The sequence below is a fragment of the Pseudorasbora parva genome, chromosome 16 (assembly GCF_024679245.1).
Source record: "Pseudorasbora parva isolate DD20220531a chromosome 16, ASM2467924v1, whole genome shotgun sequence".
Lineage (NCBI taxonomy): Eukaryota > Metazoa > Chordata > Actinopteri > Cypriniformes > Gobionidae > Pseudorasbora > Pseudorasbora parva.
Window position 1 is genome coordinate 21,403,201 of NC_090187.1, and position 24,346 is coordinate 21,427,546.

At 39.0% G+C, this 24,346-nt stretch overlaps 1 protein-coding gene and 1 long non-coding RNA gene across 2 annotated transcripts; one reads left to right on the forward strand and one right to left on the reverse strand.

Moving 5' to 3' along the window:
• Positions 1 to 1,059: 1,059 nt before the first annotated feature.
• On the reverse strand, positions 1,060 to 5,585 carry LOC137043341 (uncharacterized). Its single transcript, XR_010898452.1, has 3 exons — positions 4,918 to 5,585; positions 3,416 to 3,633; positions 1,060 to 2,954 (listed from the first exon to the last, which is right to left on the reverse strand). It is a non-coding gene; the product is annotated as an uncharacterized lncRNA (long non-coding RNA).
• Positions 5,586 to 17,824: 12,239 nt separating this feature from the next.
• aqp11 (aquaporin 11) lies at positions 17,825 to 20,190 on the forward strand. The gene is made up of 3 exons (XM_067419955.1): positions 17,825 to 18,745; positions 19,570 to 19,686; positions 19,970 to 20,190. The coding sequence occupies exons 1-3, from the start codon at positions 18,148 to 18,150 to the stop codon at positions 20,080 to 20,082; spliced, it is 828 nt and encodes a 275-aa protein (XP_067276056.1). The 5' UTR covers positions 17,825 to 18,147; the 3' UTR covers positions 20,083 to 20,190.
• Positions 20,191 to 24,346: the final 4,156 nt, after the last annotated feature.

Sequence of the window (24,346 nt, forward strand, 5' to 3'; positions counted from 1 at the left end):
CAAAAGTGTGTTTAACTGTTTGGAAGCAGATCTCCTAGAAGTGGTGAACTCCTCACTTCTCTATGGGACTTTTCCAACCGCCCTTAAAACTGCAATAGTTAAGCCTCTTCTGAAAAAGAGAAATCTAGATAACTCCATACTGAGCAACTACAGACCAATCTCAAATCTCCCCTTCATAGGCAAAATCATCGAAAAAGTTGTTTTCAATCAACTAAACAAATTCTTAAACTCAAACGGATTCTTTGACAATTTTCAATCTGGTTTCCGACCGCATCACAGCACAGAGACAGCGCTCATAAAGATTATAAATGATATTCGCTTAAATACTGATACAGGCAAAACATCAATTCTGGTTCTACTCGATCTCAGTGCTGCATTCGACACTGTTGACCACAACATACTTCTAGACAGGCTGGAAAACTGGGTCGGGCTTTCTGGGATGGTCCTCAGATGTTTCAGATCATACTTAGAAGGGAGAGGTTATTATGTGAGTATAGGACACCATAAGTCTGAGTGGACGTCCATGACATGCGGAGTCCCACAAGGGTCAATTCTAGCACCTCTCCTGTTTAACCTGTATATGCTGCCACTGAGCCAAATAATGAAAAAGAACAATATTGCTTACCACAGCTATGCTGACGACACCCAGCTCTACTTAGCACTGTCACCTAATGACTACAGCCCCATTGACTCGCTGTGCAAATGCATTGATGAAGTTAACGACTGGATGTGCCAAAACTATCTTCAGTTACCCATATGAAAAAAACCTATATGTTTCATATATAGCGACCATATATGTTCCTTACTTAAATCAGTCAGAATTATCTTATATGTTTAATGTAAGTCCCATATATGTCATACACAAAATCAGACCGTTTATGGCCCATTTCATACTAAAAAGCACACAGAAAACTTTTGGGTCATGTATGAATACTGCAAAAATCTTATATGAGTTTTACATGTAAACAGTATGCAATGGTATATGGTATTAGTAGAAAATACATGATATTCATATACAAATCATATAAAGTTCGTATACTGAATCATATGCTAGTCATATTAAAGTCATATAGGATTTATTTATATTTTGTGTCATTTGTTTATATGCTTTTTATACAGATTTCATATTTTTTTAATAGGGAAATGGTGTGTTAGCTCTTCAAGTTTATATAATATACATATAAACTACATATAAAAATCATACATGATTTCAGTCAATATTACAACATCTCTGCATATACTAACCATATATGATTTCAATCAATGACATACACAAATTTGTGATGGAAACACTTTTATTTCAACACAAAATGAAATAATAAAATTATACTCCACATGAGGAATTTACAATTCCAACTTGATAGCAAACTGAACTTTGCTCAGGAAAAAAACAAAACCCAAAAAACAACACAAAAATACACTGAACACAGTGACATGGCCATCAATCAAAGATAATGAACGGATTAGTTCACCCCAAAATAAAAATTGACTGATAATTTACTCACCCCCATCTCATCCAAGATGTTCATGTCTTTATTTATTCAGTGGAAAAGAAATTAAGTTTCTTGAAGAAAACATTCCAGGATTGTTCATCATATAATGCTTTTCAGTTGCAACCAAAATGTTGAAGGTCCAAATCAACGCCGTTTCAAAGGGCTTCATAGCCTCTGCGTGATCCCAGATGAGGAATAGGGTCTTATCTAGTCAAATAATCAGTCATTTAAAAAAATGAATATACATTTCAACCTTAATTGTTCAACTTGCTCAGCTCTGCGAGGTGCCAAGGATGACGTAATCCCGTGTAAATGGTCACATAGACGTAGGCAGAAGTCCCGCCCTCGTATTTACAGAGCGCTCATGTGAAGACTAATAAACGCCCTTTAGCAAAAACAATTTTCAACTTCAAAATCATCCAATATCGTTGTTTTACCTTTTTTTTATTTGCTAGAGGGCATTTGTATTAGTCTTCACATGAGCGCTTTGTAAACACGAAGGTGGAACTGCATTGATTTGGACCTTCAGTATTTTGGTTGCAACTAAAAACCATTACATGATGAAAAATCCTGGAATATTTTCTTCAAAAAACTGAATTTCTTTTCGACTGAAGAAAGAAAGACATGAACATCTTGGATGACATAGGGTTGAGTAAATTATCAGGACATTTTAAAAAATCATTTAATAAAGGTCTTTTGAAGAGAAGCTATGCATTTTTTATTAAAAAAATATCCATATTTTTGACTTTAGACTAAAATATCTATCTTCTGGCAGTCAACTGTGCGGGTCTACTTACGCCAAAAGAGTGACCTCTGACCTGAAGCATGATGTATTGATGAATGCGGATATGCAGAGAATAGAGGAAAACAATACACTGGTCATGAATTTGAATTTAAAGAGGATTCGATAAAAGAGAAGAGCTTGATTTTGTTGCCCAGAGAGACGTTGAAGCTTACACTACTCCTACATCGCATCACTCAGGTCACTCTCTGGTCGCAAGTCAACTGCCATGAGCTGGTTATTTTAGTCAATAAGGTTATAAATATGGATATCTATATCAGTATCTATATCAATTACTATATTAACTTATTTTACATAGTAATTATAGTACACATATTAAAGCTTTATTTGTTGTGTTCTGAAAATAAATGAACGTCTTATGGGTTTGGAACGACATGAGGGTCATTTTAACAACATACATTTTTGGGTGAACTAAACGTTAAAAATGGACAAAGTTTAAGAAATACTGTAATAATGTATTGCTCATTGTTAGTGCATGTTAGTTAATACATTACAATAAAGTCTCATTTGTTAACATTAGTTAAAGTCTTACAACTCAGAGTACATAAACTTCTTCAACACTTCCCATTCAGAACTGAACCAGTCCTCATGGGATGGAACAGTCTGTGGTTGAACCTGTTCTTCTTGCGTGGTCTTCAAATGTTTTCATGAAGATCTTTCTGTGAAAGAAAAAGAAAATCTTCTTGACCACCCCATTTACATACAGGAATATTAGAAACACGTTTCATTATAATGTTTTTTTCAGTATAACAATATATTCTTTACAGTTACTTACTTTCTATTACAAAATTGTAATATTGTACATCATTTAGATTCATATATGTTGCAGTTACATGAATGCAAATGATAGAAGTTTATATTTTAGCTATATTTTAACTACATTAGAGCAATTGCAAACTCAAGTTCACTAAAACATTAACTCTTTTAAAGTGAATTGGCACAAAATAGACTATTAATGATCACAAAAGGAACATCCGGTAAACAAATCACATTACATTTATTCTAACTTTTGCTTTTTGTCAGTGTCACACAGCTTTCACTGTGTCACACAATCGTTGTATAACGTTATCTATGCAAACCATGAGCTTTAGGGTTTAACTTAGGGTGCTTTCACACCTACCTTGTTTGGTCCGGATTTTCGGACTTTTCGGTTTGGTACGAACCAAAATTACAGGTGTGAAACCTCCCTCGGACCATGGTCCGGACCAAACAGACGAAATTTGGTCCGACGTCAAGAGGTAGTCTCGGTCCGGACCAAACTGAACAAAGGTTCGGTTCGTTTCTTGTGTGAAAGCATTTTCTGTATAGTTCGGACTTTCAGACCATTTACAGGAAGTTCTGGTGTAGGATTAGTGAAAAAAAACACAGATTAAACTCACAGCACATGCCGTGATGGAGCGCGCAGCATTTTAAACAGAACCGCTTGTGTAGTCATGTCAGTTCGCGTGAACGGCGTGCTCTGCTTGTGAATATATATATATATATATATATATATATATATATATATATATATATATATATATATATAATGTTCTAATGTCTGTGAGACAAGTATATGCTGAGTTTCGTTTATTTATGAGACCGCTCCAGTTCATGTGCAGCGCAAATGATCACTCCGTCACGGGATGTCTGCTATATTATTTATTTAAGCTTATTTATTAAATTCAGGCAAATGATGAAACATTTATTAATATTAAGATACAAAATACAAAGCTTTCTACAAAACAAATCTTAATGAAGTGGTCAAAATTATTTCTGACTCGATGTCTTTGACATATATTGCACATCTGTGCACGTTTCATAATCAATATAGCCTAGATGAAATTTAAAAATAACATTATAGTATTTAAACATTACTATAAAATAAAACAAATTGTTTGGCTAAAAAGCCTATCTTCTAGGAGCTCCTCCTTTCCTTGCACAACGAGGACGTTCATTAGATGGATTTGCCTCGAGTATAGTTGGTGCTGCAGATAGTAGTGCCATAATATTAACAGTATTGCCAACGATATGCGTCTGTTCATTCATTCTTGTCAAAGTTAGCCGCTGAATTTACAACACACTGACGTCAGACGCACGTCCGCTAACAAACCAATCAATGTTAAGATGCAGCCCACATAGATGATGACGACAGGACGCCCGTGCGTCATGTAAAGTTCTTTGGTGCGCTGACATAACTGCAATGTGAAAGCAAACCAAAAAGAACCAAATGTCCAAACACAAACTTTGGTTCGGACCTTGGTGCGGACTTTCAGGTGTGAAAACGCCCTTAGTTACCAAAAGACATTTAAACAACTAGAATAGTTGTTTTTTACATTTGATCATTTAGCAGACGTTTTTATTCAAAGGGACTAACAAATGATGAGACCAATCATATAGTTTAATAACTTTAATACAAATATAAGCATTTTTCACTTGTTTTTGCACATTAAATACTTGTAATTTAATTTTTGCACGTGCGCGCAGCATAATTAGGCTTAACGTTACCTGTACGTTACCTAACACTAGGCTGTGGCACCGACATGATAACAGAAACGAACAATTTACAAAACTTTTAGCAAATCTTGCCATTAAATAAGTTAACATTTGCATTGAGAACGACATGACAAACACAATTCTTACCTGGAGCTCGCCACTTCGCGGTCCCGCTGGGAGGCAATCATATCACGGAGACAACAAGAACCCGCGATTGATTTCCTCCTGGCCGCGGCGCGTTGACGCATGCGCAGTTTGCGATGACAGAACTAAGGCTATTTTTGTTACAGAAATCTTCATCGTCTAAGCCTAACGCTTAGAGTGAGTTTTTAATTATTATTTTTTAAATATTGCTGATATTGCTGTTAACAAATAGTTTGTATGGGTAGAACATTACGAAACAAATATATAGAAATATACTGCAATTATATGCAAAATAGCCTATATTAAAGGAAATATAAAGGAATAAAGGAAACTAAAGCCTTTTTTAATATAGCTACTGCAATGTATGCATATTGACTATATTTATAAAATATGGCTATATTTTAACACATACAATATTTAGTAATTAAGATATAAATAGTATTACATGTAATATCCATTAAGTTGTATCCTTTATTTTGTAGCCTTACTGTATATTCCCATATTAATGTGAATGCATGTACACACATAAACACTTTTACAGAATGAGTTACAACAAATTTCTACTTCCCATCATGCTTTACTTCTGATTTAAAGGAGGTTAATGTTAAAATAAATTTTTATTTGATGTGTTTTTGCTCAATTTAAAAACCTGTAAAACTGTTACTTTTATTAACAATAATGTCGGTGCACTTTTCAGCAGTTACAGCTCTTTGCTAAATATGTAGGATAGTATATAATATTATTATTATTTATTTTATTTTTTTGCATTAGGGTTACCCATTTTTATTCGTTTTACTTGCTAATTAATTTACTAAAGTAAAATCTCACTGATTTGCAGGGGTTGTATTTAATACAATCCAGCATATATATTTTTTACAGTGTAGGACATATATGATTGAAAATACATGAATATTGTACAATTTGTATATGTGGTTTTTGCAGCATATATGATCCTTATAGTTTTCTGTTGGAACATATAAGAATCACATATGTTTTTAGCAAGACTTTTCCATATGGGTAAACAAAGACAAAACTGAAATCATTACATTTGGAAACAAAGATGAAATTCTCAAGGTGAACACGTATCTTGAGGCTAAAGGTCTGATAACAAAAAATCAAGTCAGGAATCTTGGTGTGATTTTGGAGTCAGACCTGAGTTTCAGTAGTCATGTCAAAGCAATAACTAAATCATCATACTATCATCTGAAAAATATTGCAAGGATTAGAAGTTTTGTCTCCAGGCAAGACTTAGAGAAACTGTTTCACACTTTCATCACCAGTAGGGTGGACTATTGTAATGGACTTCTCACTGGCCTTACCAAAAAGACCATTAGACAGCTGCAGCTCATACAGAACGCTGCTGCCAGGATTCTGAGCAGAACCAGAAAATATGACCATATCACACCAGTCCTCAGGTCTTTACACTGGCTTCCAGTTACATCTAGGATCGATTTCAAAGTACTATTACTTGTTTATAAATCACTCAATGACCTAGGACCTCAATACATCGCAGATATTTGATTAAATACAAACCCAACAGATCACTCAGATCAGCAGGATCAAGTCAGTTAGAAATACCAAGAGTTCACTCAAAGCAAGGAGAGTCTGCTTTTAGCTATTATGCCAGCCGTAGTTGGAACCGGCTTCCTGAACAGATCAGATGTGCTCCAACAGTAGCCACATTCAAATCCAGACTCAAAACACATCTGTTTAGCTGTGCATTTACTGAATGAGCACTGTGCCACTGTACGTCCGACCGATTGCACCTTATCTATGCATCATTTTTTAAATAATTTTTTATAACTGTTTTTGTTTACCTGTACTTTTCTTTGGTAATCATCATTTTATTACTTTTAATTCTCTTTACATTGTATTCTTTTTCTTATGCATTTTTTAGCCCTATTTTAATTCCTTTCTATGTAAAGCACTTTGAATTGCCATTGTGTATGAAATGTGCTATATAAATAACTTGCCTTGCCTTGCCTTGCCTTGCCTTGCCTTGCCTTGCCTTGCCTTGCCTATTCGGCGACTCAAAATCGGGGCAAAAATCGGGCAGTGTGAACTAGGCTTTAGAGGAAGAACGGACGGCCTTCAAGTCTGTGGCAGAAGTGGTGTGATGACTATTAGAAAGATTAGACCCTTCCTATCAGAACAGGCTGCACAACTCCTGGTTCAAGCTCTTGTTCTCTCCAGACTGGACTATTGTAATGCTCTTCTAGCTGGCCTTCCAGCACGCACTATCAAACCCTTGCAGCTGATCCAGAATGCAGCGGCGAGAGTGGTCTTTAATGAGCCGAAGAGAGCGCATGTCACGCCTCTCTTCATCAGTTTGCACTGGTTGCCAATGGCTGCTCGCATCAAATTCAAGGCACTGGTTCTCGCCTACAAAGCAACCACTGGCTCTGCACCAATATACCTAAACTCGCTTGTTTAGACTTACACACCCTCCAGAAGCTTGCGTTCTGCGAGTGAGCGACGCCTCGTGGTTCCATCCCAAAGAGGCATGAAATCGCTCTCGAGGACATTTTCCTGGACCGTTCCCACCTGGTGGAATGACCTGCCGATCTCAATTCGTGCTCCTGAGTCTGTAGCCATTTTTTAAAAAAACATTTTAAGACACATCTTTTCCAATTGCACCTGACCAATAAAGAATAGCACTTAACTATCAATTTAAATTTAGTTTGTCCAAAAAAAAAAATTGTTTGTGTACTGTGCTTAATGAGACTTCTTACAGCTCTTACAGGTTGTTGCCCTTGTTTGTTTCGTTGCTTCTATTGCTCTCCCCTTTTTTGTAAGTCGCTTTGGATAAAAGCGTCTGCTAAATGATTAAATGTAAATGTAAATGACTGACCAAGGGGGACGAGGAAACAGGTGACGCCGCAAGTCTGAGGGTCTCCGGTGGAGCCGTAGGTGGGAGGTGCAGATCTGAAGCCAACAGTTCGACAGGCAAATGGAGCAAAGAGGTCAAAGGCAGGAGGTGGAGCTGCAGGATCCTCTCACACTAAAGTTCCTGGTGGGAACACGACCTGTGGTGCAACGTCATAGCAGGACTTTCAATGTTGACATCCAGCAGTGGCGGCATTGGAGGGCTGGCAAAGCTTAGCAGTGATGGTGATAGTGAGTATAGTGAGTGACACCATGCATCCATAAAATCCATACAGTCAATAGAGCTGTTCAAAAACAGCAATGAAGATAAAGGTATCGGGTGGGAAGTGATATTTCATCCATAGTTAATCAGCCAATGCTCATTCTCTGTAGTTTTGGCTCACACCCCTGGTCAGACTCATGCTGGAGCTCCTACTTCCAGGACGAAGGTCAGCTCTTTCCTCTTCTCTTCAGGCTCTGGCTGAAAAGACACGGCGGGTGGTAGCTCTCCATCTGCGGGGGGGGGGGGCACACTCACACATGCACACACACACACACACACACACACACACGAGTTCTCTGTGGTCAAATGTTCATTGGGCTCTGGGTCTGGCTGTATCCTGGTTTCCAAAGGAACATGTGACAGATACAAACAAACTGAACACAGTTGTGACAGTAGGTTGCAATATTTCATAACAAATGCTTTATAGATTAATAGAAAAAGGTAAACATTGGCCAAAGCATTGTAACGAGGAGTCATCCATTTTACTTTTAAGGCCAAGTACAAGTTAGAATCAAGAGCTTTAAAGTCTGTACTTATTGAATTTGACTATCGCTTTTCACCAGGTGTAAAGTGTGTTCTGCTAATAATGACAGGCCTGGGCCTATAACTATAAAAAAAAACCTGGCGTTCAGATATTCCAAAAGAGGAAACTAACATTTTCAGTATAAGAAATTTAAGTACAGATAGTTTGACTTCCCAAGTCAAAGTGCTGAGTAAAAGTGATCAACTAGGCTATTACAACCAACTTTGCATGTGTTAAAGGTGCATTATGCAGTATTTTTAAAGTAAAATATCCAAAAACCACTAGGCCATTGTTATATATTTTGTACAGTTGAGTACTTACAATATCCCAAACACTGTAAAACCCAACAAGTTACGGTAACTCAAACCATTTGAGGAAACCGATTGCTTCAAACCAATTAAGTTTTAAAACCATTAAGTATGAGTACTGAAAACTCATATACATTGAGTTAAATTAACTCATATTTTAGTGTTGTTTAAGTGTTAAAACTTATATTTTAGTGTTGTGTTGATCAATTATTAAGAGTAAACTGAACTTAAAGATTTTAAGTTAATTTTATTAATTCAGTTTGAATTCAGGTAACAAATCTAACTAAGTCTTAACAACTACATGGTTACTTAAATGGTTTTAGGAAACAGATTGCGGCAAATGGTTTAAGTTCATCAAACTCAAAGTGATTAAGTTACATAAGACTAAGCACAAGCTAACATTGGTACAAAATGAAGACAGAACAGGAGGGTATTTTTAAGTAATTTATTGAAATATAACATTTACATCATAAATACAGTATGCCATATGTTCACAAATATAACTAGACAAAAAATATTAGACTTTTTCACCAAATAAAACAGCACAAACATGTTTAAAAAAGTCATAACATTTAAATAACAAAACATATAAAATAAAAAAAATATGTAAAAAGGTACGTTTCCTCAAAAAGCAAAAGCACTGTATGATCTTTAATGTACTCTAAGTGTATTGCACTGACCGAAGACTTGGCAGACATCCCCACCTCATCTTAAAAGACAATCAAAGCATCCAGTGGGTTTAAAGGTAACGTTCCCTCTTCCTCCTCGACAGTAAGGATGGTCACTGTTGGCTTCTGCACCTGGTCAAGCTCCTTTTTCTATATGCATTGGAAAAAAAGTTTGTATGTCACCACATATAAAAATAACCCTTGTCAGGGCAGACACCATATTTCAATTTTCATAAATAAAAAAAACGTTGTTATAAGGAACGGATTATTGTTGATTTAATTGGGCGTGTGCTTATTTAAAACCCTGTAGTTCAATTTTGTAAAGATGTTAAGTTGTTTGTCAGCAAGGTTTAATTGGGGGAAAAACATTTTCAGGGGTGTATCAGCCGAATGTTCTAGACCTTGAATTGAATGACGAATTGAATTGAATTGAATTCAAGAGATAATGCACACATTGCAAAACATTTGTTTTTCATGTCAGTATGTCATAAATAGAAAGAGGCAACAGTTTACTGTCAAAGATTTGTCGCTCACATCACGCCGCATCCAGTGTAGACAACATAACGGACTATAAGGGGCTCTTTTGTCCTGTCGCGCTGCTCACATCCGGTGTAGACAAAGTGAAACAAGACAGATTTGATTAACAAATTTTAAATGGATAATGGCAAGACATCCTTGGTGTAAATTACGTTCTTCTTTCAGATTAATATAATCAGAGCGGTATTAATAAATGTCCTGGTTAATCCAAGCATTATAATGGCAGTTAAAGGCTGTCCAAAATTTGAAGCCAAAAAAGTGCATCTATTCATTATAAAAGTAATCCACATCAATTAATCAATCAATCAATCAACTTTATTTATATAGCGCTTTTACAATCACGATTGTGTCAAAGCAGCTTCACAGTGTCAAACAGGGTAATATTGCGACAAAATTAGATTTGGCTGTACAGCCGTACTGGAGAAAACAGTGATGTTATCAGCTTATTTTAATTTATTATATAGCGACAATGTTGGCAGATCAGTATTATAGTTTATAGAATTAAATAAGACCTAATTCATATATTTTATTTGTATAATAAGTTGAATAACTTTAATCATATTTTTAGTGTCCCCAACTGAGCAAGCCAAGCCAAAGGCGACAGTGGCAAGGAACCAAAACTCCATCGGGGCATGATGGAGAAAAATAAACCTTGGGAGAAACCAGACTCAGTCGGGGTGCCAGTTCTCCTCTGGCCTATTAACACACCGTGTAAGATTATTATTCTGGCAACCTTACAGGTCGGAAATCATATTAGATCGGATTATTCAAAATTTTCAGGGTATCACGGAAGAGACAGATTTATTTAGGATGGGGCGTCAATTACACAAGAGTTTAATTGGGTTACATGACTCTGGAGGGTTAATAAAGTACTTCCGAAGTGAATCGATGGGTTTATATAAGAAAAATATCCATATTTAACTCGTTATAAAATAAGAAAATAACTAGTTTCCGGCGCAACGATGACGTCGGATATAGCGTAAAAAAGCATAACAGCCACGGCGTTGACGGCGGATGCAGCGTAAAAAACATAAATGATGTGACGATGATGTCGGGCGTTGCACAAGCGTTTTGAATCACGAGAGGATATTTTTCTTACACAAACCCATCGATTTAATTCAGAAGGCCTTTATTATTCCCCCGGAGCCGTGTGGAGCACTTTTAAAATGGATGGATGCACTTTTTTGGGCTACAAATTTTGGGCTGCCATTCACTGCCATTATAAAGCTTGGACGAGCCAGGACACGTATTAATATAACTCTGATTGTATTCGTCTGAAAGAAGAATGTCATTTACACCAAGGAGGACTTGAGGGGGGGAGTAAATCAGGGTGAACGATTCCTTTAAGCTTGAGCTGAGATTGGTTTATTATGTGTCAAATAAGCTTTTGCTGTGCTCAATGTATATGCTAATGAAAGCCTAAATTAAACGTTTTGAAGACTAGATTTTCAATGGACAGATTAATAAAATTCTTATGTGTTTGGAACAATATGAGGGTTGGTAATTTATGAATCATGACTGAATTTGTATTGGCAAGTGGACTATACATTTAAGACAACTTGAATGATCAACTATCAGTCACTGTAACCACACCATGCATTTATGCTGGTGGCAGCTGAAAGGTTAACATGTTGCTATTGCTAAATAAATGTAATGTAGTTTTGACATGTGTCCTACCTTGTGTCTTGAAAACATCTCCTGACTCTTCCTTTTAAATAGTAACAGACCTGCATCGTAGTTTTTTTTATGATTCATGACAAGACTTCTTTCAACCACTGCAAATCTAGCATTGCCAAATTACCTTACACCTTTACAAACCCAAGGCAACTTCAGGATAACTGCCAGTGAAAATATAACACACAAAATGTTTCTGTTTATATTAGGAAAGCCGACTATAACAACAACTTTCAATACTTGACCAGTATTCTCCTGAAGCAATACAACATGACTTTGAATGATAGACAGACTGGACTTTGGACTTTAAGCCTTTTAAAAAAATTATATTGCTTCAGAAGACTTACAAGTTGTGCTAAAAGACATTTATGGTCATAATTACATTTGCAAAAATAGCAATTCATTCAAAAATTAAAATTGAAGAACAAACTTATATTTGTATGAACATTATGTAACTGTTCATAACGTTATCATTTGCATTTTGCACAGTAACGTTACAAAATTCCATTGATTTGTTCAATGTTAATTCTAACTTACTTACTCATAAAATTGTAGCCACGTTGCTGCCATTGCACCTTCGTCTTTGCTCTGAAAAGATTTAAAAGCATGGCAACAATGTGTTAGTGTGAGTTTCAAATGAGAAAACGTCATGAGAAACAAATAACAGTTTAAAATTTTATCTAACGTTAGCAAAACAGGATCTAAAATGCTCCTCAAGTCACTTTGTTCACCCCGGAGCTTCAGCTGCTTTAGTCAAATTAACTAGCATCACATATGATAGAGGAAACTCGAATTCGATTAACAATACATTTAAAACGGTTGTAATATAAGGAATGCGTGAGTTTGCATTAACGTTACCTTTTGCTTTAACGTAAGTTAGTTAACGTCACTGTGGCATGAGACGAGAGACATGGAAAGATGGCCAACTGTCTCAAAAGCCAGCGTTTATCTGTCCGACTGTGAGAAAGCACAAACATATATTTTTTAATTCCCCGCTGACAAACTGCAGTGTAAAACAGCATAATTAACTCCAAACGTGTACATTAACGTTACCGTTGATAACACTGGTGCAATAGCGCATTTGCTCCTAATGTTAGATTGTTTGCTGGCTAACTTTACACACAACATTACTGAGCTGGTTAATCTTCGGATAAACATAAAAGAGGTACGAAAATAACACTGAAAACGTTCAAACATGAGCGAAATATGAATAAATAAGTTTGAAACGCTTACCTTTTGTTTTTCTTGACTGTAGCGCGAGCCGTCCTGCTGTGACTGGACTGAAGGAGGGAAAATGGTGCGGTTTTTGTTACCTCGGAAACTCACTGGGGTGATACTTTGACATGACTAAATGTAATGACTTTAAAAGAGCTTAATGTAAGACTGTAGGCTTAATATGAGGTAGATTAATGTATATACTATTGTTTATTTATTTATTTTATCAGCTTTTAGTTATTTAATTGGCCATAGATGTAAAATACTAGATTAAATAAATATCTGTAACTTAAACCATTAGAGTTAAAAAGTTTTAGTAACTTATTTAGATTGAGGTTTGCTTACAATAATACATTTTTGAGTTAACATCACACATATTTGTTAAGTTGAATTAACTTTTTTGGTAACATTAAGTAAAATGAACTTATTTCATTTAGTGAATTTCACTGTTAGGTTTTACAGTGAATGTTTGTAAATTGTGAGAAAATTGCTATTTTAACCAATGAACCGGGACGTGTCAGCATAGCGTTTGAGGGAGTCGCCTGTCAATTGCATCATATCTGCGTTTCCCTCGATTTTATTTGCAGAAGCGCTTTTCTCTTAGCAGTGTGAACATGTCACAGCAGCGCCGAGCGAACACACAGAGTCGTAACATCATTTTAAACACACTTAAATGTATCTAACATGATAAACAGAGCTGCTTTACCTTATTCTCTTGACCGGAAAAGCGGAAATAGGGTGTGCGCCCGGCGACTGTGTCCCGTCCCATCCCGTCATAATAAAAGTCCCGGTGTTCGCGAGGCGGGAGTTTGTGTAACAATCGCTCCAGCGGCCGTTCTCAGCTCCACAACACTCGGCCCTGCTCTGCTTCACACTACAGTAACGTTAATAACCACATCCATGAACATGATTTCTGCCCGTGTCCTATTTTCCACCGGCTGTGAGGTGAAGACCTAGCCTGGATGCCAGCCGAACTTAGCCCCGCCCACAAAATTTTTAGGTCGGGTGGTTCGGTCTGGCCTCGATCCATAGAGGAGTAATTATCCCCGAACAGAAACTGTTGGGAAAAAATGCAGACTTGGCAACACAGTGCAGTTGAGCTCTGTTGACATTTGACAATGCGTTGCTTCGTTGCTCTGATTGGTTGTAGGTCTATCCAATTGATGGCTGCGTTCGGAACCGCATACTTCCCTACTATATAGTATGGTAAAGCAGTAGGCGAGCAAATAGTATGTCCGAATCCTTAGTATTCATAAAAGAGTAGGCGAGAACTACCAGGCGTAATTCTCGCGAGATTAGGATGTGCGTGTACTTAAGTTGCGTCCGAATGCTACTATATAGTAGGCAAAAACAGTACGTGCAAGGAGTAGTATGTTCGAAACCTCAGTAATCATCAAAGAGTAGGCGAGAAATCCCCGTATGACCTACTGCGCTCCACCCAGATTGTGAAGCACTCATCGTCGGATACTTTTCTATCCCTGCCTTCCCATAAGGCCACAGGAAAGGATACATCAGGTGGAGGAAAGCTGTTTTCAAATGTGAGTATTACAAACCAAAATCACGATTCCCTTTTGTTCAAATCACATTTGTTGAGCTTCTGTAGAGTAAACTTTTGAATTGTTAAAGGTGTAAAGTTGAGTAAATAGTTGTGATTGTGCTGTAAAAACAAGTTTTATTGTGTATAGCTAGGGGAGCTCCAGTAACACACATACGTCTCCAAAGTGGATTACATATACATCTTAAAGATAAAGATACTTACTAAATGTTTATTTAACATCTGACAGGAATGAGCACATCACAACATGAAATAGACATCTGATAAATCTGAACAGATCAGAATGATGTGTGTGTGTGCTATAATGTTGAGTTCACTGTTGTCAATTCTGCTTACTTTACATGAACCTGAGCAATGTAAATAATCAAATCTACATAAAGTAACTAAACATAAGTTATCAATTTAATTTGTCCATTAGTACTGTTGATAAACTGAGGAACATTAACACATCAGCAACTACATTTAAATGTAGTATTGAACATAAATCACATGGGTAACGTTAATCTTGTCTGAAGTTACAGGCACAGAAGAGCTTGTGTGTGTGTGTGTGTGTGTGTGTGTGTGTTTATCAGGTGTAGAGTGGCTGATGAAGGAATGCTGTCATCAAAGGCTTTGAGTCAGTATACTACAGAAATGAATAAAACATCTATTTAAATCTTAAGTTGTATTTTATTTCAAACAGAGTTATTTCAGCACTTTTCTGAGTCTTGATGTCTGTGCATTTGCTGCAGAGCTTTTGTGGTGGAGCAGGGCCTGCAAGACACGGGGATGGTGGCATGTGTGGGGAAAACCTGAGACAAAAATATAAAGTAAGATCATTTAGTTACTTCTAATACAGAAATCAAATGACATTGTGCTGCTAAAATGAATACTTCTGTATTATGTTTGTGCATTTTTGTAGGATCTGAGATGTCGGCAGATGTGTGTGAGCACCTGGACCCTCCATCACTTCACCTGCCCTAAGTGCCTCATCTGGCCCAGATGCTGCTGTGGTCTCTTCATCCTCAGTAAACCCACAGCCAGTGAGACTTCCAGAAAAAGACCAAAAGCGACTAATAACAGTGCACTTATTATAGGGACGATCCCCCTGGAGCTAAGAGCCTTGCTCAAGGACAGACTGATGGTTGAATTGACAATGACAGGCTGAATTGTTTTATAATTACATGGTGGTATATTTAACAACGAACAATCATACTGTTGAAACAAATATGGGTTTGTGTACATTATATACACAGAAAAAAAAACACAATAACAAGGTTAGATATCTTGAATAAATCTTCATAATGCAATATGTTTTTTTTTAGTTGTTATTTCATAAGCCTGGGATGAAACAGGAGTTATATTTAACAAGAAAAATTGAATTTTTTTGCGTCGCAAAGTGGATCTCCACGGTCACTGCTGTCACAGGACTTCACCAAATCATACCAAAGAAGTGTGTTTTTGACGGAGCGGTCCCAGCGATAAAGGTTTGGTCCTGCTTTGGAAGCAGCCGGTGAGTAAAACTGCTTCAAATGTCTGTGCTGTTGGCTATCGTCACGTGAGTAAACATCAGTAAACGACACGATCGCGTGCTTCGTCATTCAAATGCGCTAATGGTTACTCCATTGTTGTTCTATGTATAACGCTACACTAGTCTGACGTGCAAAACCGTTTTTTTTTGCAACTGCTAAGGTTTAGTCGCATACAATAGTCCATAAACCGAATCATGTCCTCATAAACTGTGAGTAAAGACACACAAATGTTGACAGGCCACTAAATACAGTACATACCACAGAGACGGACGTCCTGCTGTTGCTGTTTCTCCTGTTCAATTTATTTCAGCCTCCGAATTTGATTCTGGATCATATATCTATTAGCTGAGATCGATAGCCATGGGTTTCTCCACGCTTGAGGACGTCACCGCGTTGTGCGCATTCGTCATTCTTTAGCTCCGCCCACACGATACGCCTCCATGCGCTAGGTTTTTTCCGGAAAGACTCGGTACAGCCTATATTTCTTTTATAAATATAATAAAACTAAAGACTTTTCGGAGATATGAAGGATGCAATACTACTCTATAGGTACTCAAGATTGACATGAGATTGACTGAAACAGAATGTTTCACCCCCCCTTTAATGAGATCTGGATATATAGTACCTACTCTTTTAGCGCTCGTTAAGTAAGTACTTATTGAAATTAAGTACCTATTCAATGAGTATGCAGTTCCGAACGCAGCCGATGTCTTTCCTGGTTCGTTTAAAACACCCCCAATGGAGCGCCCAATGGAGCAGTTTCAGGCTGCACCCGAAACCTGGAAAAAACCTGCTGCCTTCGGAGGACACATTTGAAGGCAGGAAAGCATCAAGCTGCGTCCGAATCTAATGTTTGCTTCACTTCCTGTCTCCTAAGATACCTTCATCTGATCGATTTTTGAAGGCAGCGTACATGTGTCCTTCGCTGCCTTTGATATCCCACAATCCTGTGCTTTCCATTCAGTAACAGTTGATCTGGGGAAAAAAGATGGCGTCCAGAAGTTGCGTTTGCGGGTCAGTTTGTGTGTAGCCTAAATGTACGATTTTTACCAACATATTACACTTCTGATGTCATTTCTAGCGAGAAATTTCTACTGTAGTAATTAAATGTGTTTAGTTCTCACCAAAGCTCTCTCTATTTTGCTGTAGATCATTAGCTAAACTGTTACACTGCCTTGGAAGTGTGTCCGAAATTAGTTTTATATGTCTTCAAGCACAAAACGCTGCCTTACAAGTCATTGTCTGATGAGGCAGTGAGGCAACGAGTCAGCAGCCTAGGTTTTCGGACGCAGCCATATTCTGACTAGAATTGAGTATGACCACATGTCCCAAGATGCTTGGCATCATCAAACTACACCTTTGTTTTGAATAGGCGCCTTCAAGTGGACAGAAAGTTGCATAGTGCACCTTTAATGATACCAGACCCTTTTGCAAAAAATAAATTAACTAAATAAACCTCACAAGGGAACATGCCCTTTGCCCTATAAGAACCTGTTAAACTGTTCACACTTCAGTATTCAAACCAAAATTATGTCCGCCCAGCACCCAGTTCTAGCACTGATTTTTACAAATCTATTTAAATCTAATAAATATTGTGCCTGGCTATATATTTTTATATTCACATTTATATTATATTATCTATTAAAGTAGGCCTACATCTCTAATTTTCAACAGTGATATGTTTGGTAATTTTTGGTCAGATTTACTTATTTTGCAGATAAATGTTTATTCTAGTGATCTCTGGCAACACAGGATAGAGTTCTTTACAAATCCTACTAAGGTAAAGGTTTGACTTATCAATATTTTTACGTAAACAAGACGTTCTTCTATCTGATTGGCTGAAGGACAGACGTGGGTGCTAGTCAGCTGACGAAATACCCGAAATCACCGTTAAAGGTTGGCTCATGAATATGAATAAGGTTACATACGATAGCGCCAGCGTGAGGCAATCCTTTGCCATAGTAGGCTGCACAGATTGAGTTGCAGTAGGCGGGGTAAATGGCGCAAAGGCGGAACAGCTCTAAACTAAAGTTGCCTGCCTGGATTAGAGTTTTGCACGATTATTCGTAGCGAGGCCGGACGGAGCTGGCAGAGATGGCCGATCTCACCGTCTCTCTGTCCTTACTCGGGGGAATTATAGTTTTTAGCGAGCTGGCGCGAAGGACAGCTTCATATCTATTCCCAAACCGTAACTGGATCATCTATGTGCTGGAGTTAATTTCCACTTTTCAGTTGTGCGCTTGCACGCACGAGTTAAAGCTGCTAGCGGAGGTGGGCAGACTGGAGCCGCAGATCGTACTGACTCTCACGTACTTCATCTCGGTGATCCACATGCTTTCATTCCACGGTGCGATCTGTAACCCCACCGGCTCTCTGGAGCAGCTCTGCCGCGGGACTCTCACGCGCAGATGCGCATTGACTCAGATCTCATGTCAGCTGATCGCGGCGCTGGTGGCACGGCTCGTGATGTCTCACCTATGGTCACTGGCGCTCTCTGACCTGCATGCACAGCACACACGGATGGCCTTTAAATGCACGAACAGCCCCATTAATGCCCCTCTGCTACAGGCCGCCGCGGTGGAGATGAGCTGCGCGTTTGTGATGCACGCTGCGATATCTAACGTGGATAAAGTGGGGGAGAAATATCGGGTTCATGCAATAGCTGCTGTCATCACCACCTTAGTCTATGCGGGTGTGCACTAATCCAGAGTTCCACGGTGGTACCATGTTACAGATATGATAATTGTTAAGGACCATGGTACCACCAGTAGCCTACTTGACCCTTGCACGTGTTTTGATTGGCTGTCAAATCAAAGTTGTCTGTCTGTCTGTCTGTCTGTCTGTGTATCTATCTATCACACTTTATTTTACAGTACATGTAGGCCTAATTACCTAAGAAGTAGCCTCGTGGGTAATGTAAGGTAACCTCATGGGTTAGGTTTCGGGGTAGGTCAGGGTTAATACTAGTCATTACCCATTTATTGCAATTACTATAATAAGTACATTGTATGTACAAGGGGAACAGGACTGTAAAATAATACCTGTTAACACTTTATTTTACAGTGTCCTTGTTATATGTTACATGTACTTACCATAGTAATAACAATAAAGTATGCATAAATAAATGCAACTAAACCAAACCTAACCCTAAGTACTTAGTAGTAATATTACTAATAAAAGTAATATTAGTAGTAGTAATATTACTCAGTACTTAAATATATAATTATACTGTAAGATAAGGACTGTGAAGTAGTGAAAAGTTGCAGCAGAGCATAAAAACTTGTGTACTGGACTGCAGCTTTATCTATCTATCTATCTATCTATCTATCTATCTATCTATCTATCTATCTATCTATCTATCTATCTATCTGTCTGTCTGTCTGTCTGTCTGTCTGTCTGTCTGGCTGTCTGTCTAATCTCTTAAAATGCAGATCTTTTCTAGTGATATTTCAGTAAAATTCATAAACTGTTAACTGCAGTGCAACTGTGTTCAGGAAGCTACTGTGTTTTGTAAAGGTGGACGTCTCACCGGAGCAGTGTTCAATCCTGCCCTGGCATTCTCAATACAGTTCCCCTGTCCTGGAAACACTTTTGCGGAGTACAGTTTTGTATACTGGATGGGACCAATACTAGGTGAGGATGATTACAACACTTAAACCGAATAATAAGCCAAAAAACAGAATGTCTTTTGTGCCTGAAGAAAAACATATTCATGAAAAACTAACACTACCCAACAGAACGTATGAGAATAATTTGTATATGTTATACTCACAAACCAAACCTACAACATACTCAGATTTCAAATACAGCCCATGGATGTTCACTCATATTTGTTAATAACAGCAAGACATTTACAGTTCTCTGCATTTCACCAGCATCTTCAGAGGTTTTTTTCACTCTTCTTTTGTCATTGCAGGTATGACAGGCTCTCTGTTTCTCTTTGACAAAGTGATCCCTGTCATTTCAGGAAAAAGCACAATTCCAAAGCACCTGAACTCTAATGGACTCAAGGAGAAAAAGATCAAGTGAATTAAGATGGTTTTAAAACAAAAGAGTTTAATAGTCACTAGTAATTACTCATGCATATGCAGTTATATACTGTGAATATGTACTACATTATGACACTGTATTTTTTTTTAGCTCATTCTCAAAGTAATAATGAAACTGAAGGGACCTTAATGGGTTAGTTTTAGAAGGGTTTTACTGGTATCCGTTTATAAAATGTCTTAAACGTCTTTTTTTAAATGACAACATGCAAATTCATAAAGCACAGTGATTATGTAATGGCAGACACATTGCAGGTTTACACTACAGCAACATTCATAAAAAGGTCATGGCCTGTGTGCCAAAAAGCATTTGTGACCATTACAAACTGTTATCTTAACAACTGGACATTCCTGGAATAAGACACATGTGAAGTGTACTAACAGTGCTGTTGGAATACTATTTTGTGTTTTGTTCTACTAGCGATGATTTTTACCTTGTAATAGGTAAATGCTATAGTAGTATTAGTAATCTTAAGCACAGTTTTGCAGTGCCTTTGGATTATCCTGGCTAAAATAACCCAGGTAAACCAGATCAGATAGAATGCCATGTCAAGCAAACGCAGAATGTAAAATATGGCATAATAATACAATAAATTAAATGAAGCAGTAATACAATCTATTTATTAGTCTGTTTTTAATTAAACTTTACATAAAACACATGGCTCAGTGGTACTTTAACCTGAGAGGTCAAATAGGCTGGTGTGAAATAGTTTATGAAGGACCTTTGACCCTTTTGTGAACTCAGATGTGCTGAACAAACGCAAAATGGCATTTTGTTCCACTTACAGCTGCCAAAGCAATAAAAGACGAGCAAATAAAGTGAAATATTGTGAGATGTTGTTGCATAAGACGTTCACACATGAATGAAAGTCGTTGACATTTGGATTTTGAGATGCTGTCAAATTCTAGCTTAACGTTGAAGGTGAATACTCAAATCGTTTTTATTTCACAATCAAAAATGTGTAAAACAGGAATAAAATAAAAAAGGTGCTTAAAGGCTGCCGTACATTTAAATCAACCTTAAAGTACAATCAACTTGAATTTTTAAGTCATTTCAACTTAAATGAAATGAAAGGGTCACCGCCACTACATTTTTCATGTAGGCCTATAGTGTTCCTTCCTTCCGTTCCTTCCAACTTCCTGTTTCATGACAATAATAGCATGCTTTAGCACTAAGTGTTGCTAAAGTGTTTTATATAGTTTTTACTAGCATGTTTAGTACTCAATTGCATATTTTAGTAGTACATCATAGTGTTAAACAGGTCACTGTTGCCAGCAGGTGGTGCTATTACTATACATGAATATTGCCATGTAGATGTGTTCAGGGCAGGACTCTTCTCAACCGTGTTTGGGGCAGATCAGACATTGTATGCTTGACTTGCATCAACTTCCTGTTTCGTGGGGTTAATCGCAAACATTAGCACTTGGCCAAGTGTGGCATGAATTTTGTTTCTAGCATGTTTGGTATTTCTGTTATGGGTGTGTGGTGGTGCAGCAGAGAAGAGGAGATCCAGGACTTCCACAAAGACAGGCTTTATTAAAATAAATGGACAAAACACCAAACACAATTAACATAATGTGTAACATAACCTAGACCGGGCCAAGACAGAGTGAACAAGAGGAATTTAAAATTCAAACACTGATGACTGACATAAGGGCACAGGTGACATGATAACCAAACACAGCTGAACATAACTAGTAGGAAAACCCAGACAACTTCCGGCAAATTTAGATTTGCTCTGGCAAAGCCCATTCAAGCCCATTTCTATTTCGTCGAAATCGCGGCACCAATCAGAAACGTTGGGGCGGGCTTTACATAATGACGACAGCGCAGTAACGGTGAAGCAGATTTTGAACAATACAAAGATTGATGCTGCCATAGAATATCACTCATTCGAAACAGCTATTGCGTATGCTTTAAGCTATTTAAACTTTTCCTTTTTGTTAAAACCCGATCAAAGAACAACACTCGGCTACAGATGTTGGTTACACCAGCTACTTTGATGAGGAGGATGGGCCATGAGATCATGTGCTAACACCACACAGCAGCTCTGTAACTGGCCTTTCTGTGCTTATTTCCTCACACTAGATCTGGTAGTCATGTAAAAATGGTAAGTAATTACTATTGGTAAATAAAATGGTAAATAAATAATTAGCGTAACTATGCTCAAGTCTGAAAATGTTCTAACTGTCACATGTCTGTCATGTCTTGTGTAGCACATGTTGTGTTTTTGTCACTTCTGACCCTGTGCTTGTGTTTGTCATGTCTCCGGTCAACTGTCAACCCCGCCCTTCTTGTTATCTGATTATTGGTTAATTTGCCCCACCTGTTCTCCCTTATTACCTGCCTTGTTTGTTCCCTTTATAATCTCCTTGTGTTTGCAGTCCTGTGCTGGATTGTTGTTGGATGTCACCCTGTTCCTTGGTGTGCTATATCGTCTTGCTCCTTGTGTTTATTTTATTTTATTTTAAGTTTAGTTTTCCCCTCGTGGGTGTTTTGTTTATGTTTGCATTTCATGTAATAAATCTTTGTTTCCCTCCTGCAATTGAGTCCTCGCTCCTTTTCACTGTTATCTACCCTGACATAACGATCCAGCCTTAATGAGGACTCAGCGGAGGAAGGACTTGACTTCGGTCCAGGAGGACCCAATGGTGCTCGCAGGCGCAGAGACTGATCCTGTCAGTCCGGACCTGGCCAAGAGGGCGGTGTTGGGCTTCTATGTTTTGGCTGTGCTGCATGCTTGGAATAAGCACAGGGCTTCCTCCAGGCCTTTTGGCACTTCAGAGGCCATCCCAGAGCAGACTGCCAGTGTTACGGAGGTTGTTCCAGAGCAGCCCTTGATCATCCTGGAGGATATCCCAGAGTTGCCTAAGTGCATTGCCCTGCCATGGCCAGCCTCCGAGCAGCGTCCAGGGAAGGCTCCAGCCCCCGAGCAGCGTCCAGGGAAGGCTCCAGCCCCCGAGCAGCGTCCAGGGAAGGCTCCAGCCCCCGAGCAGCGTCCAGGGTAGGCTCCAGCCCCCGAGCAGCGTCCAGGGTAGGCTCCAGCCCCCGAGCAGCGTCCAGGGTAGACTCCAGCCCCCGAGCAGCGTCCAGGGAAGGCTCCAGCCCCCGAGCAGCGTCCAGGGAAGGCTCCAGCCCCCGAGCAGCGTCCAGGGAAGGCTCCAGCCCCCGACCAGCGTCCAGGGAATGCTCCAGCCCCCGAGCAGCGTCCAGGGAAGGCTCAAGCCCCCGAGCAGCGTCCACGGATGACTAGGCTTCTTGTTTCGAGTCCAGAGAGAACGCCCACTGAACTGTGCACGCCTTCCTGGCGTCCTGCCAGGGATCCAGACCCGCCCGACCCTCCCTGGCTTCTAGAGATACCGGAACCCGCCTGGTCCATCCCTCCCTGGTCCATCCCTCCCATCCCACCCTGGTCAGTTCCTCCCTGGTCCATCCCTCCCATCCCACCCTGGTCAGTTCCTCTCTGGTCCATGCCTCCCGTCCCACCTGGTCAGTTCCTCTCTGGTCCATCCCACCCATCCCACCCTGGTCAGTTCCTCCCTGGTCCATCCCTCCCGTCCCACCCTGGTCAGTTCCTCCCTGGTCCATCCCTCCCATCCCACCCTGGTCAGTTCCTCTCTGGTCCATCCCTCCCGTCCCACCCTGGTCAGTTCCTCTCTGGTCCATCCCTCCCAGGTCATCTGCTAGGGGTTTGATTGGCCTGACCAGCCCTGGTGCATCATTCCCTTCCTGGTCCTTTCTAGGACTTGCTGGACTGTTACACTTGCTCAGTCTGTTTCCCATCATCAAGTGTTTGTGTTTTCTGGTGGAGCGTCTGGTAGCCGCTCCGTAGGGAGGGGGTTATGTCACATGTCTGTCATGTCTTGTGTAGCACATGTTGTGTTTTTGTCACTTCTGAGCCTGTGCTTGTGTTTGTCATGTCTCCGGTCAACTGTCAACCCCGCCCTTCTTGTTATCTGATTATTGGTTAATTTGCCCCACCTGTTCTCCCTCATTACCTGCCTTGTTTGTTCCCTTTATAACCTCCTTGTGTTTGCAGTCCTGTGCTGGATCGTTGTTGGATGTCACCCTGTTCCTTGGTGTGCTATATGGTCTTGCTCCTTGTGTTTAGTTTATTTCAAGTTTAGTTTTCCCCCTCGTGGGTGTTTTTGTTTGTTTGCATTTCATTTAATAAATCTTTGTTTCCCTCCTGCAATTGAGTCCTCACTCCTTTTCACTGTTATCTACCCTGACACTAACACATCTG

Excerpts from the sequence above, each read along its gene's own strand:
- aqp11 (XM_067419955.1), top strand. The coding sequence starts at position 18,148 with ATGGCCGATCTCACCGTCTCTCTGTCCTTACTCGGGGGAATTATAGTT. Across the intron at positions 18,746-19,569 it reads CACCACCTTAGTCTATGCGG|GTGGACGTCTCACCGGAGCA; the intron begins GTGTGCACTAAT and ends TGTTTTGTAAAG. Across the intron at positions 19,687-19,969 it reads CTGGATGGGACCAATACTAG|GTATGACAGGCTCTCTGTTT; the intron begins GTGAGGATGATT and ends TTGTCATTGCAG.